The 17052-nt window shown below is 37.6% G+C and overlaps 2 protein-coding genes across 2 annotated transcripts in view; both read right to left on the reverse strand.

Moving 5' to 3' along the window:
* cables2b (Cdk5 and Abl enzyme substrate 2b) overlaps positions 1–1013 on the reverse strand; it is a 31158-nt gene extending 30145 nt beyond the window's left edge. The window contains exon 1 of the mRNA XM_046869459.1: positions 396–1013. Within this exon, the coding sequence (XP_046725415.1) occupies positions 396–871 (476 nt within the window). The 5' untranslated portion in view covers positions 872–1013. The remainder of the gene's footprint in view (positions 1–395) is intronic.
* A 2059-nt stretch (positions 1014–3072) lies between these two features.
* On the reverse strand, positions 3073–16468 carry ccm2l (CCM2 like scaffold protein). Its single transcript, XM_046869535.1, has 10 exons — positions 16233–16468; positions 14302–14469; positions 13014–13097; positions 12729–12912; positions 11759–12393; positions 10488–10617; positions 8797–8860; positions 8307–8466; positions 7766–7904; positions 3073–4300 (listed from the first exon to the last, which is right to left on the reverse strand). Exons 1-10 carry the CDS (start codon positions 16260–16262, stop codon positions 4038–4040), a joined length of 1857 nt encoding a protein of 618 aa, XP_046725491.1. The 5' UTR covers positions 16263–16468; the 3' UTR covers positions 3073–4037.
* Between the last annotated feature and the right edge of the window lie 584 nt (positions 16469–17052).

The raw sequence follows: 17052 nt of genomic DNA on the forward strand, positions 1-17052 counted from the left end.
CCAAGTGATCCTGGGGCAAGCTCCAGTATTTCAAATATGTAAGTGAGGGTTACAGGTATATTACTATATTCTAACACTTGGCATGTGATGGCAAACCAGTTCATCAAAATAGGCATGAAACACTACAAAAATGTCTTATAAATCATAGATCATATCATATCCACTGATGCGCTAAAGCTCCTGATCTCCTTTAAGTGTGTGTGGTCAAGTGCACGTGGGTTGCGTAAACACTACAGAACACGGAAGTGAGTGACCAGCGCATTAAACAGCACAGGACAGAGCCGATCATCTTGGCTCCTGTTTCTGTTCCAAATGTTACATTATAAGTTTGCTGTGCAGTAAAATGCGCGCTGATTTGCTTTTTATATCTAAAGATAAAGATCACATGTCCTCACCTTTGCCTAGAATCCAGAGATGAAGCGCAGCTCTGGACGGACAGCAGTGTCGGGGACTTTCGCGCTCCGACTGGACTTGGCTGGAGGCTGCAGGGAGACAGCAGGTTCCCCTGCGAGGAGGAAAACGAGCCCGGAAACGGCTCAGTGCCCGCGGCATGTTCGTACTCCGAGTCTGAGGGCAGCACGAGTATAGGAGGCACGCTGATCCCCAGCAGTGCACTCGCTGCAGACAGGTTAGAGAAGGCGCCCAGCTCGTTTACCGCCGAACCCACCTCTGCGCCCTCAAACTCCGCCGCGTTGTTTATGTGAACCACCGGACGCCCGTCCAGGGAAATGTTCGTGAGAAATAATAGGGCCGCCCGTCTCTTGCGAGCGTCTTTGCTTTTGCGCGAATGCGCTTCACCGTGCGGGTTGATCGGACAAGCGACCGGCGGACTGCATGCAGCAGCAGCAGCTACAGCCGCCGCCGCCGCCATTCTCCTCCACCGAGGAACACTGAATCCTACTCCAAAGCAGTTCTAGCAGCGGCGCGTGAAACCCCCGCCACGCCTACCCCCAGCTCATTGGCGGTCACTGTAAATTATGGTAATTATGTGACGCGTTCGGTGATGGGATTGGTCCAGGTGGTTCGCCCCGCCTCTCACGCAGCGGGCACACGAAAACAACACAAGGACGTGAGCTGCAGGTACAGTACTCCTGCCCACTCATCATTTCTCCTCATCGTGGCTCTGTTTACTCTCATGATCATGTTTTCTGCGTTTCTACTTTAAAAAAAAATCCTTTTTATACATATTTATGTGCACTTGTCAATTTGCACAATGCTAGTATTTTCACTTCTGGTAGATGATAAACTGCATATTGTTGCTGTGTACCTGTACTATGCAATGACAATAAAGATATATCTATCTATCTATCTATCTATCTATCTATCTATCTATCTATCTATCTATCTATCTATCTAGTCAATTGTGTAATAGTGTATTCAGTTCAGTGTAACTATGACTAAAGAAGAATCTTTTTTTAATGTATACATTTGTAAAACAAACAAAAAAATGTCTAATTCTAAAAACTTCAACAAAATATCTAATTATATAATAATATAATAAAACTTTCTTTCGGCTTCTCCCATCAGGGGTCGCCACAGCGGATCCTCTGCATGTTTGATTTGGCACGTTTTTACGCTGGATGCCCTTCCTAACGCAACCCTCCCCATTTACCCGGGCTTAGGACCGGCACTGAGAGTGGCTGGGATTGGTTCCCTGACCATGATCGAACCCGGCCGCAGCGGTGAGAGCGCTTAGATATAATTTTCCATAGCGCCATAGAAACCTACATATAGACCTAAAGAAAACATAGAAAGCTGACTTTATTTGTAGGCCTAATTGTTCAAGCTAAAGCTCAGATTAATTTGAACGACCAGTCAAATTGTCCCTCCTGAATAAAAAAATAGATCCCATTACAGAAATTCAAATGGTTTCCACTACAAATATTTTTACAAACCAGCAGCTGTTAACAACTAAACTAATCTTTACCAAATCGTTTCAGTAAATACCAGGTTTGTGTACATCATTAAAGAATTGTCATCAAATCAAAGAAACCATTGTAGAAATGTATTGGATTTTAGCTGCTTTATGATCTCCATTTGGTCCCTAATGGTATCCACTCGACATAACATGCCATTAATAGAAGTCAACATATTACTAGTAGAGACCATTAGAGTATTCAGTAAAACCATTTAAAATTCTTTAAGGGTTTATATTGTTTTTTAATGGCTAATAACTATATTGACTCTATGAAAAATATAACTTTGATACTGGTTGGTTTTAAATTTCAGCTTTGTTGCTAATTAAAAAAACACAAACTTTTCTGCTGCTCAGTCCCTACTTTAAAACCCAATGGGTTATAATTTTTTGTATTAACATATATTGGTAAAATCACTGTAAAACTCTATACTGTAGCATCAAAAGTAGTTTCATGTATTTCATATACATATAGACATTTTGACCAGATTTGAACAATTCTGAGTGACTTCAGACTATAGAGACCTCTTATTTAACTTAAGTTTCTTTATTTTGTTTCTAAGACCTGGAGAACAACTTTTTAAGCAAATCAGGGTGATGTTTTTAGATTAAGTCTGCAGAGAATAAATGAGAATAGTATTATTGTATTAAAGCACGACTGTCCTTTTGTGCAGGTGCTTTGTCACATTTATTTTGTATCACCACCAACATGAGAACAAGGCAAATAAGGTTTAGCAAGGTTTAATACATGAAGTCTGGTTTTAATAGTCAATGCCAAAAACATACTCAAAATAGTAAGTTATATCATACTTTCATATTAGTTTTTCTAATTATAAACATTTACAAAAAACCTACTTAATATGCTATCTTCTACACTAGTGTGTGTGTGTGTGTGTGTGTGAGGGGCTTCCGGCATGCAACTTCCTAATAAGTCACATAAGTATTTGCTTAGGCCCTAAAAACCACAAGGGGAAATCCTAATAAATATAGGCCTATAAGTGTGTCATTTAACATTTAAAACTATAGTTTTACTAAAACAGTGTATCTTATTTTATATTACATATTTGTAATAATAAGTAATATTTTATGGCAAAGTATTATTTTTTTTTTTATAAAATGTTATAGAAAACATTTGACAAAAACTAGCAAACATCTTATTTCCTGTATCTGATACATGTTCAAAGTACACATATTTAATATGCAAAAGGGATTCATGTACAATTCATGTAAAATTTACAACACTTTTCATTAAAGTCTCTTAAATGAAAAAGTAAAGCATAATTTTGTTCGCTGTCATCACCTGCTAGACTCAGGTGGCCTTTCATAAAGACTACATTTAAATCAATGACTGGCCATTCAGGCTATTGTTATACAATTTTGGCGATTGATATTGAATTGGCATTCATACTGATGGCCAGGTAGCCAGACAAGCTATTGTTTTACAGTCATGGTCATTGGTACAGTCATGGTACAGTCTGCATTCATATTGATGTCCGGCCATTCAATGGCGAGTGGCCAACAAAACGCGCACACGCACACAAACACAGTTTTCGAGCGATTCTCTTATAAAAACAGATGGACAATAAAACATATAGCATTGTATAAGACAGTAAAGGGAGATATATTGTAACTCTCAGATGTAAAATATACTCAGATTCTGCATCCCGATACAGATCACCAGATCGCTGTCATCACTCCATGCAATAATATTTCCCTCATTGTTTGCATTACATGCATTCCACTTCCTTCAGATTGCACATGATGTGTTCTTTAACCACTAAGAGCTTCTAAAGAGTAAAAAACAAAACAAAGAACTCACCAACATGTGGAATAAAAACCTCCCATATATCATAAAAGAATAACCATCTACATGCTTTATGGCTTGTTCAGTGGACCATATCTTTCAAAATAAACTAGGATTTGCAGCAGTGGATGCAATTGTGACACTGAAGTTTTAAATCAAGGTGCTGAGGGAAAAGTTATTCTGCTGCTTTGACCCTTCAAAAGACTAGAAGTTACTGTGTCCTATAACAATTATTTTTACATACACAAATGTCATGTTGCAAACGGATTTTTACCAGTTCATTTTTACTTGAAAGCTCATATATATTTCAGGTAGTGATTAAAGGTAGTAGTCCTCTTCCTCAATGTCTCCATCTCCCTCCTCAAATCCGAGGGCCTCGATATCGTGTGCGATGTCACTCATCCGGCTGTTAAAGTCATACGATCCCTCATAGCCTCTGACAGCCGTGGCTGACGTGCTGCTCATGCTCCGCTTGATCCTCCCAAAACTATCTGTCAGAATCCCACCCTCTCGAATGCCGATGCTCTCCAGGAATGTCTCGAAAGTTCCAACATCCTGGTCAGGGATGAAGGGACGCATACCTAGCCATGATCAAGTACAGGAGAAAGAGCAATATATGCATGTCAAAAAGTTTCTAGCATTTAGTAATATTTATAATTTCCCACACAAACCTAATGTCAATTCAAGTCAAGTCAACATTTTTTTTTATGTATTCAGAGAAAGTATCAGCAAATGAGAACTTGTGCTGGAATAGTCATTTTTGAAATGAATTATTTTTTGTTTTTGTTTTCAAAATGTTTATACCCCTGTATCATAGTGCGGTTTAATGTAAAAACAGCCAACTGCATCTTTTTGTATTAATCTTCTGCACGCTGCATCATAGAGTGGCAAACCATAACAGAGAAAACCGCTATCTGCCCTTTTCCACACACTAGAGCTCACAGACACCTGTAATTGGCTAGCGTTGCTATGACTGACAGGTAAGAGGGTATGCTATCCTTCCCAATCAGACAGTATGAAATTTGCTCCCTTGGCTACCAGACATCATCAGGCTTCAAACTGATAATATTTTGACATATGGTTAGATATTGTTTTGTTTTGTCACTCAGTAGCCTACACAACATAAGTTCTAGGATCTAGAATAATAAAATAAAATAAAAATCTGTGGTCCACTGAACAATTTTCCAGTAAGCTCCATAAATGTCCACGCAGTAGGACAATTAAGTAATTAAGTAATTGTATTATATGTCCCATCAAGAAGAAAAAGAAGCCTTTATTTTTCACATACAGATTACAGCACAGTGAAAACCTTAACCTAAATATCCCAGATTACAACCCTGGAGCATAAAGTGTTAAGGGCCTTGCTCAAGAGCCCAACAGTGGTAGCTTGGTAGTGTTTCAAGTACAGAACCATGATATTATGAGGCCTAAATTGCCTGCTTTTATTATTCTTTTTACCTAAATTACTCAATATGATCTTCTCATAAATGTTTTTTACTCACCTCCAGGTTGTGGGTAATGTTGCTCAAAATACACAAGTTTGGTTTCATAATGGTGCTATGCGTAACTTGCAAATTATGCAGACTTGTTTGGTGTTATTTATTTAATTGTATTTTTTATATTTTTTTGGGGTTGTTTGAATACACACTTATCCATACATATCTCCCTTATCAACTTTCGTTATCTTCAAATTAAACAATTTGGAAGAGGTAATTTTCGTAGCTCTTCTGACATTTTATAGTTTGCTAAAGCCACTCACAGAAAAAAATTACCTGAAAAATGTCAAACATTAAATTGTTGTTATGTGAGGACCGGATAATATGGCCATACTGTACAGGGTTGTCATAGTGATGCTGTTATGCTGCTTGGTTTGAACGTTTTTGTAACAAACCTACTGATATTAACAGACTGGAAATGACGGTACTAAAGTACTAGCTATGTTATGGCTTTATCCTATCATTCTGTTGCAGACATCTAACACACGTTTTATATACAGGAGATTCACACAATTATCTATCCAGGTGTCAGTTATCTAGCGAAAAGATTTGTATCTCAGTACAGACTGGACTGTCCTTTAGTCAGAATCCGGTATTCCAAACTTGGTTTCTGAAACATCTAGCAAACGATACATAACAGGGATATGATTATTGTATAAAACACTTTATGAAATGTTACTCCACCTTGACTACTGGCACATTGTTTACAATTAACCATTTTTAATGGCATTGAGGATCAATCTGCAAGGCAGTCAGATGTCAATAATGATTAGATGTTGTGAGCAGCTGTTAGTTATACACTAGTCAAACACACACACACACACACACACACACACACACACACACACACACATACACACTGCCCCTTCCTATTTTTACCCTATATATACCCTATACGCTCTGAAACTCACATTTGTTTATGGCAATTCCACCAGAAATAAACACACATGGACACATTTAAGTGATTTTACTTCGAGATTTTCAGATGGGAAAGCCCAAAACATATGCAAATGATTGTTTTGACGTGTTTACACTACAGTGTTATATCTGCTGCTCAGTTTTCTTAGCTCTGCTTTATATCAAAAGAAACATACAGTGCAGTTGAATAGTGCACAGAATAAGTCTGTGTTATGTTTGATGAGGATGTGAGCAGACAGATGTAAAGGCCTTGTGAGTTATATAATGGAGTTGCTGTCTAGCTCAATACCGGCAGTTTAATGTCAGTGTAGAGAAAAAAAAAAAAAAAAAGGTCTGGTTGTTTCAAGTTTTTGGGATATATGTGAAAGCTAGATTTAAAGTATTGTTATAGTTATGACTGGCCATTATGTTAGATGGAAGTGCTTAAAATCTAATCTCTACCAATAGCTCAGCTGTGAAAATATTAGGGCTGAGTAATTCATTAAGCTGCATTCAAATATGAAGATCTTCCCCTTTAACTCCTCTTTGAGCTCATGCTTTTGAACTCAGGACACATGTTGTGTTCACAGGTGTCTTCACTTTCCACAGTCTACTGCCCTCTCAGACTCATGCATAATGATTGAACATCTACAGCCACTGTGAGGTATAACCACAGTAGCCTGTTTAGTCTCTGCCAAGACATTTGTTGTGCGATTGCTTTGCTGATTGTGTTTCAATTCTCATTTCGTTTTTCTCTCCTGACCTAGTTTAATTTGTTTGAACAATCGCCTGTTTTAGGATTCTGACTACAAAATCCTGAGTCAGCATTTGTTGCTTATTTTCTCACGTCACTTCTACTCAGAAAGCCTTTTTCTTATTTTTTGGCTATAATAAGAAAAGTATATAAAAGAGAAAACAGCCCACCTTTCTTGTTGTCACTACATCCATGTCTGTTCTTAACAGAGTTAAGAGTGCATTCCCAATCAGTGCTGATTACGTGTAATGGATGTGAAAGTAAACCTGGCTTATACAAATATTTTTATATATGTACTGTATATTTCATAAATATAATCTTTATTATAATTAGTGGTGGAGGGTAACAAAGTATTTTTTACCTTATTATTGTACTTTTTTCAAGTATTGGTAAAGTTTTACTTCGTTAATTTCTTTTTACTTCACTACACAAAAAAAGTTTTTAAAAATATGCTCCTTAGAAATTGTATTAAATGTGACCCTGTCACAAGACCACAAGTGTAACTCCACCGTTCTGGCAAACATTTCATTAAGTAAGGGTATATTTTAACAAAAGAAAACTCTTTTCTTAAAAAGTACGATGTACAGGAGAATGGAACACTGAATTGCACAAATACTTAAAATCTTTTCACAGATTCTCATAGATCAATACTTTTAACTTTAATACTTTTGATACTTAGGAGTACGTTTTTTTATACGAGTGGAAATATACCAGGAGTACGGATTTTAACTCAAGTTCAGGCATAGTGTACTTCACCCACAACTGGTGATAAGAAAAAATAAAAGATCGCTTACTCACAGCTCGAGCTAGACAACATGTTTGACTGCCCAAGAAAAAAATATGAATAGAGCTGTGTTGTTGTGTATTATATAAGACCGATAGCTGCTTGCTTTACTGACCGAGCAGGAGGAACTTGCGGGAGTCTCCGTAGAGCTGGAGCAGATCTGAGCAGAATTGGTTTATGGGAGCACCCACACGATACTCCCTCAGCAACACAGCAAACTGCTGAATCTCCTGAGGAGACAGCTTATTGCGTAGCTGGGAACAACACAAACACAGCAAATGCGAAAGGACTGCAACACTGCTGTAAAGCTTATTGGTATGTAGCTCACAGAGAAGAGACAGATATTACATTTAAAGTACAGCTGAACAACTTTGATAAAGAAACAGGACATGCATATAACACTGGTTATGTAATGTGTATTATTGGTATAAATATTCAATATTAATATGCAGAATATCTGACTATATTGTGAACCAATTCAATAACTTATATGGTATTTCTTATACATTTAACGCATTTGAATTAAATGAATTTGCTCTCTAAAGAAAAGTCTTAGTCAAGACAATCTGCTCACCTGGATAAACAGATATATTTTACTAATTATGTAATTTTATGTGCTTCTCATTAGACTACATACACACGCATGTGTGTCTCACCGTAATCATGTACTCTTGCATTAGCTGCAGGCTTGCATTACTGGGTTCAGAGTCACTGTGTATGGATGCCAGGCTGTGATGCGAGTCCTGATAGCAAAGAGATGAATTCTCACTGTAGTTCTCACTGTAGTATGGTTCAAAGGCATACTGATCGCCATCACTGCGGAAAAAGAAACCACACAGCACAAGCAAAGATGACTAATAGCAAGGGATCTAATCAGACTGATACACAAGGGTGTAATTATATTTTGAGTTTAGACTACGTGCATGGACACATGCTAAAATGTTTATATTCTATATACTCGAGTGTACAGCCCATGTAACACATACTGTAAACACACATTGACATTTTTCTTTACAAATGGAACAGCTATATAATATATTAAACTTTGGGAAACTTTTTCCTTTGGCAAAATTGTCCTTCTGTTTTCTTAAATGTTAGAAAAAGACAGTAAATACAGTAATAAGGTCTGGGACACCAGCCACTCACTATGAGCTGCAGCAGCTGAAGTCTGTGTCATAGCTATACGTCATATCTGTCAGACAACTGTCACCTTGAAAGCGCAAAAACAGGAATATCAGAGAAAGAAAAGGACAACATTGCAGGCTGATTTAGCAACATGATTTACAAAAAAGGAGATTGCCATTCGTTTGTTCATTCATTCTTTTCCAATAACTGATTTATCCTGTTCAGGATTGCTGCAAATCCCTAAAAAGCCAAGGTCACAAGACAGGAATATAGTTTAGATGGAAGCCTAGTTCACCACAAGACTGAGTCGTTTCAAATCTTTCCATGCAGTATATTTTGGTTAATGAATTTTCTGTTTGTAGCCTAAAAATGCAGAGTCAATGCAAATGTATAAAATGAATAAGATTTACACTTATTATTTCCATATGAGGAAATTAGGGAGGGGAATTCTAATAACCTGAAAGTGTGACTATGTCTGGAGAGCAGATATTACATTTAAAGTAGTCCAGTTGCCACCAGCTGAAACAAAATGATGAAGTAGCATTCTTACTTCTTCTTTCGGCTTCTCCCATTAGGGGTCGCCACAGCGGATCATCCGTATTCATGATCCGCGTGTTCGATTTCCTAACGCAACCCTCCCCATTTATCCAGCCTTGGGACCGGCACTAAGAGTGCACTGGCTTGTGCAACCCTAATGGCTGGAGTTGGTTCCCTGACCGGTACATTCTTACTATGAGTCTTAATTATAAGAGAAATCGACCTATATAATTAATCCATTAGTAAAATAACCAGATGTTTGGACCAAAAATTATGACTTAAAGGAACTAAAGTTGGTTTCATATGACAAACTAAAAGAGATTTCAATCACATAGTGATTTACCAGGAAGCAATTTAATATTGAAATTCACGACCACCAGAGTTAGTCTGAGCAGAGACAGCTCACTGCTTTTTAAACCATGATTAAGAGGTTACCAGAAAAGGCTTAGCATACTGGGTGTTTCCGCTGACTGAGTAGGCAGTGAAAATATGTTTTGTGTGTTTGTTATTTTAGCCGAAGAATCTGTGTTTAAAAGGTAAACATGGACCTCTAACCATTACTGCAGATAGAAGTCTGGTCTTGTATGACTCAAAACTGTCTGGGAAAGTTACCAATATTATTTTTCTAATAATATTTTTAGGAATGTTTCAGTATGTCACAGTGCATTCAGTATGTATTCAGATCCCCTTTTTTAATGATTAAAAATGTAACAAAAGTATTTAGACCCTTGATATGACAATTGCTTTTGAGCTACTACCCTTTGCCATTTAGAAAGCAATTGAAGTCATTTTAAAATATTTTAATACATTTAAATTTTTTATCCATTCTCTAAGTATATCCCAAGTTTTGTTTATGAATTTATTATTGGAATTGTGTATACTAAACTTTATTAACAGTGACATTGCGTCCCTGCAACACCCATGTTTCTTTTGCATGCAGTTTATCCCAGTGCAGATTACCTTGCATTATTTAAAATCTTACTTATTCATGCTCTGTGGGTTTTAGTGTTTGCAAATATACACAATGTACTAAAGAAAGGATAAGGACAACACACCAGCCCAACCCAACCATTGTATTTCCAACACCTGCATGTTTTAGAGTGTCATCTCTGATCTTTGTACAACAGACAATAAGTCATAAAATTGACAGGATGTGCTATGTTTCAATCACTCACTTCTCTGTAGCCAATAGCGGTCAGGCATGGTGTAGTGATACCCAGCCCTGTCCACACACTCAATGGTCTGGTGTCCGTAGATGATTTGAAACATCTGACAGATGAGTGCGCAGTACTCCTCAGCAGCATCCTGTGTGTTTATGTATGTATGCATGAACACAAAGGAAATAAAAATGTTAGGAAAGCAGTGGGAGATTCAGCTAAACTAACATACGATGCACAACACACAAACAAAGAAATGTACATGACTTAAGCACCTGCACAAACAGTCAAATTGAGATCCAGGACAGCGACAACATATTATTCTTTATACTGACCATAACTACTTAAATTCCTGACACAGTACAGTGTTATAAATCTCAGTATTATACTGAAGCATAACTTTAGTCTGTTTAAGCTGCTTACCTGTCTGCTGCAACTTTACACATCAATACTTAACGCAGACTGTAAGAAAGAGATTACATAGGGAATGGCTGCTCCTGTCTAATGCTAAACTACATTCAACCCAACCTTCCATTGTTTTTATAAATCCATCCATCCATCCATCCATCCATCCATCCATCCATCCATCCATCCATCCATCCATCCATCCATCTATCTAAACCTATTAACACCCTATTACTAAACAAATAAACAAACAAATAAATAAATAAAATGCTTCAGTTACATTTAAATTATAAGAATATCAGGGGTTGCCAATAATAATGTCACTCATCCTGTCCAACTCATCCAATTTAGTTCATCAAATGACAGCTACGGCCCTTGTAGGCGGAAACAAGCCAACTGCATCTTTTTTAACACATTTAGAGGAAATCATTATCTTTCACACGTATGAGCTCACAGACATCCATATTTGTTTAGTGTCACTCTGATTGATAGTTTAGAGAAATTACATCATCCGTTCTATCCAGAGTGCACAGCCAATTCGTCACTATTTATGTTTTCTACAGGAAATGTACTGCTGTGGCATAATTGATATTCGAGCTCATGGTCTCTGGGTGATAGGAGTGTTTCTGTTGCACCATTGGGAAGTCTTTGATTTTATTTTTTTTTGTTTCATCTATAATTTCTTTTAGTGTGAAATTATACGACTTACCCACTTATACACTTTTTACAAGTATATACATTTGGAGCTATTTTTCCAAACCCAATACATCCATGTTTTAATCCACCCATCATCCTTATCACCATCCTTATCATCCTTATCCACAGTCTTATAATTACTTATACTCTACCTGTCCCATGACCATACTCCACCTGTGATCTCTTACCCTGTTCTCCACAGCCAGTACGACTAGGTTGCAGTAAGCATCAGGGCATGGTGTAGGTTCCAGGGGATTGTGACTTCTTCTCTCCCAACTTCCATATGACTTGCCTCTCTCCCAGCTTCCCATGAAGGCTTGCCTGCGTTCCCAGCTGCCCCCGTGGCCATGCTTTCTTTCCCAGCTGCCTCCTGCTTTCCCTCCAGGTCTGTGTCTTTTCTCCCAACTGCCCCCCACACCTCCCCCACCTTTGCCCACAGGACCACGGCGTTCCCAGCTGCCTCCTACAAGCCGTCTCTCCCAGCTCCCGCTCATGGGTCTCTTCTCCCAGCTTCCTCCACACGGCTTGCGGGTTTGGCGTCGTTCCCAACTGCCCCCGACCTGCCTCCGTTCCAGACTGCCACCTCCACCGTTGCCTCCTCCCCCTCCACCAGCAGACCCTGCTCCAGCCACACTGGTTCCACTCTGCTTTGACTCATGGCGAACCAAAGGCTTCCAGTCCACACCACAAATTGTGTGGCGTCGCTCCATGGTGCCCCCTGCAGGCCGAGGGTCAGCATTGCTCATGGTTTGTCTGCGGCCTTCTAGGCCTGTAGGTCTTTTCTCAAGGCTGTCCCCTGCTATAATGGTATCCACATTCAGACCTAAGGCGTATACAGAAGGGAAGGATGAAGATGTCATAGATATATAGTCTGTTGTGCAATAAAAATACTCTCTGCTGCTGCATAAACTGATGTTTTGTAGAAAATCTTCATTGTGGAGGTATATGTACTGAAATGATAATTAACTGGCAAATAACTTTTCTCTCCTTCCATTCTGTTATCCATATATTCATGTCCACCCACAATCAAGCCACATTGTTGAGTGGAGCTTGAATCTAATTCAATGTTATATTGTGCAGTGTATATTTGCATCACAAGCAATCACTAGGAGATCCACTGCAGCACAAACCACCAGGTCACCCTAATCATTTCATCACCTGTTTTGAGCACCAGCAGGTGCAGAGCATCGTCCCGCAGATAGGAGGCAGCAGCTATCTCATGCGTCGGGATTCGCAGCAGTAGTTTCTCATTGTCTCGCCAAGTGAGCAGCAGACAACGTGCTGATAAACTGAGAATGCAGTCCTGCTCTATAGTTGTATGAAGAGGCAGGACCTTCAGCTTCTACCAGAGATAAGCAGAGAGATTTACTTACTGTATTTTTGAGACCTGAAAAATATTTAAATATTTAAGGCTCAGAATGAGTGAGAGAATGACATCCTCACCCTGGCAGTGTCCAGAAGCTGCAGTAGTTCATCTCGGCTGGAAGGGTTTAGGGAGCAAGACACCCATGTCAGATGACCTAGAAACTGAGAGTTACATTTAAAAAGAGTTATATTTAGCTATATTGATTACTTGGATAGAAAAGCAACCATAGTAATAGTAACCGTAACTGTAATGCAAGTTAATACTAAAAAACTGTGTTAGATTGGGTACGAAAAATGAATACAATGTGGTCACATTATGTTCCATGAACAACTGTTTTTTCCTAAAACTCTAAAATAAATATATAAATAAACATCGCAGACTCACATAATCTATAACATTTCTGGATCCAATATAAAATGAGAGGTTGTTCAAATTTGTTTTAACACTATCGTTTCTGTAGAAGCAGTAACTTCTGTTCCATGTAAACTAAACCTAGTAATAAATGAAGTAATGAAGCTAAAACACCCATAACTGTTCATATGTTAAAGTTCTGATGCAAAGGAGTGTTTAGGACAAAGGGATTTACACTTCCTGCTTTCCTGTTTTTTTTTTTTATTCACTTTTAAAAGAGGAAAAAAAAAGCAAGTGCAAGTGTTATTAACCAGAAAGATGTCCTATGATAAAAACTGGAACACTGAAATGGTTTAAAAATTGCAATGTCATTCAATTATTAAAATTGTAAATAAAAAAAACATTTATTATGTGCAAATAAATGTCGTATAAGCAGAATCAAACACTAGGGGATGAGTTTTTACAGGAAAAATCATTCTCAAATAATTTACATAGATCATTTTCCCTCCAAAATAACACAATCTGTTATGTTTTTTTTTTATATAACAGCAAACAGTGCGTGTTATACTGTATTATAATCTGATTTATTATGCTTTGATATTATTTATTCCATTATAGATGATAGTTAGTTAGATAGATAGATAGATAGATAGATAGATAGATAGATAGATAGATAGATAGATAGATAGATAGATAGATAGATAGATAGATAGATCACAACAGACATTGTCTCAAAGCAGCTTAACAGAAATCAACAGTCAAGGTGAATGGTGTGTATTTATCCCTGATGAGCAGCCATGGCAACTGTGGCAAGGAAAAACTCACTTAGATGTTATGAGGAAGAAACCTTGAGAGGAACCAGACTCAAAAGGGGAACCCATCCCCATCAATGAGATAGAGAGAGATAGAGAGATAGATAGATATTAGTTAATGGCAACTGTAAAATAAGCACTTTTCCGTACTGGACCCACTGGGCTCTATTAGAATTGTGGCAATTTTCAGTGAGCAACTGACCTTCACTTCCTTCTCCACATAGTCATAGATGAGGCGTTCAGGGTGGATAAGAAAGTCGGGTGGGAACAAAGGCACCGTGTGCAAAGGCCTGCGATATGCACTGCCCCTGTCCGCCTGCCTTCGTGCTGACTTTGGGAAGACCAGACGCTTAATTGGTAAAACAAACCCCTGAATAAGCACAAGGAACAAAAATTTGGTACGGTAAAAACAGATATAATATCACGCCAGCATTTGGGTTAATTATGGTATACAATACACAGCATAGAACATCCACTTTCATTCACTTTAATGTATAATAGGTAATTTATTGCTATACAATCAACATGTAAAATTTTTTAAGGCAATGTCCCTGAGGAAACCTTATCTTCAGACATTACATACACATAAGAAGATATATTAGTAAAAATATATCACTTGTGGCATTCCATTGAAAGCTTTCAATGTGCCTTCGAATATAAATAGGATGACAAGATTAAATCTGAGATGTTTTACATTTAATCAATCAATACATCCATTTTATTTAGAATATAACAACTCATTCAGTGATGTCCCAGCTTTTTTTCTTTTTTATTTGCAAGCACTGCAATTAGCTTTTGCCATTTAATTAACTACTCTTGCCCAAGTTCAGGTACTACAAATCATTAGAGAACTGCTGTTATCCCCTGCTGGGACTCCATCCGGGGAAAAGCAGAGAGAGAGAAGAGAGACAGCTATCATTGAGGACTCATGTCTCCTGCAGTGTGGACCAGATGAGATAACAAATGTCGAATTAGCCACATGCAGACTTGCACATGTGTGAGACAGTAAGAGCGAGAGTGTATAAAAAAACCCACACCATATTTTAATGTGTTGCAAGATGAGACATTTAAGATGGATGAGAAAGTCAGCGTTCTCGCAGTATGCTCGCTAATGACCTATTAATCATCCTCACTTCATCATCGAGTTTCAGTGTGGAGATGAAGCCGTGTGTTCATGTGGATTTAAATGCAGGCATCGATCAGGCGTTTCAGCCAGTGCATGTGTAAATGTGTGGTGTATGTATGTGTATGTAAATGTCTAATAGTGCCACTTGGTATATGTTATTCTTTTCTGGTATGGTATAATGGTATATTAGCAAAGAAATAAATAGGAATACAAAAAAATATTTCCAAATCATTAAATAATTAATAGAAAAGCTTTATGTTGTCCCCTAAAGAAAACTGGGTATATGTAGATCCAGTAGAGGGCAGCCCCTACAATTAGATGTTCTTCTGCAATATAATGGTTTGTTAAATGTCTTCTGATTCTCCTAAACAACCCTGTTAATGAATTATCTGTCCTGCTTTAGCACATTGTTCAAAATAGTAGTATTTAAGGAACAAAAATTCACTATGCCAAAAACCATGAAGGGATTTTTTTTCAGGTGTTTGTAGGCAGGAATATCCAAAAATCCTAAATAATGGCAAACGAAAGCAGAGTCCTGCTCTACATTTAAATCTAAAAATCTTACGAAAACAAAAAGAGAGGAGAAGGTCTACATGAAAACATTGACACTAAATGAGAATCAACTAATTTGCACAAGCGAGTCAGAATAGCACTGTGGTTTAGCATACAGTATGAAATGGAAAGAGAGACATTTTAAGTCGGAAGGAGGAAATGTTTGGTAATACACTCAAACCACATATTAGCTTGGTTTGAGCAGATCAACATATAAAAAAATATCCCACAACTAACTGTATGAGTGTGGGTAGGCTAATCAGCTCATTACAAACCCAACCAGAACAACACATACACTGGTAAAAAAAAAAGAAAATTGAGGTATGTCAGTCATGCAACATGAAAAAGTAGAGATACAAGGGCAAGAGTGTCATGGGACCACCTAGAGCTTCTTCTATATAGGTATTCAGGCATTTGTAGAACACCTCAGCTGGTAGAAAACAAGCAGACCTTACCTTCTTGAGTTTCTTAGGCTCATAGTCCATGTCAACTGCCAGTTTGCAAATGAAAATAATAGTATTTGAGTGTGTGTGTGTGTGTGTGTGTGTGTGTGTGTGTGTGTGTGTGTGTGTGTGTGTGTCTGGCCTGATCTTAGATTAGCCCCCCTAGCAGGACATCACAACCAAAGCAGGAAATCAGCTTCCTGTTGCAAAGGAAACTCCACCAGAGAAGCCCTAAGTTCTCCTGCAACAGCTCTGAACTGAGTACATAAAACACACACACACACACACACACACACACACACACACACACAGGAGAGAGACACACATAAAAATAAATGTGTCTTAACAACATTAGCCATAAGCCAAAACAAATGCTGTTAAATAACCTGCTGAAATGTAACAAATAATGTTCAATGCTGACATTCAAAATTTTTATCTTATTTTCTTAGTATAAAATCACTAATAGCAGAAATTACTTATTTATTTATCTAGAAACAGGTGTTAAATCAAGTGAGGCCCCAACTATGTGGAAGCAGTTGCATACAAAATACAGTAGGCATGTATGTATGTATGTATGTATGTATGTATGTATGTATGTACATTTTATTATGTTTAATAATAATATTATTATTAAATATAATATTATTGTTATTTTATTACAATATATTATGATTAAAGAGTTCTATGCAATAATTTACAGTAACATAATTTGACTTACAATTTGGTGGTGAGATTTAAACATTTTTTGTAGTCATTGTATATAATTAAAATTATATCTTCCTCTGTAACCTCAGTTTTGTGTTTTTGGAACCAAATGTGTTCTTCTGCTGTT

The sequence above is a fragment of the Silurus meridionalis genome, chromosome 16, assembly GCF_014805685.1.
Source record: "Silurus meridionalis isolate SWU-2019-XX chromosome 16, ASM1480568v1, whole genome shotgun sequence".
Taxonomy (NCBI): domain Eukaryota; kingdom Metazoa; phylum Chordata; class Actinopteri; order Siluriformes; family Siluridae; genus Silurus; species Silurus meridionalis.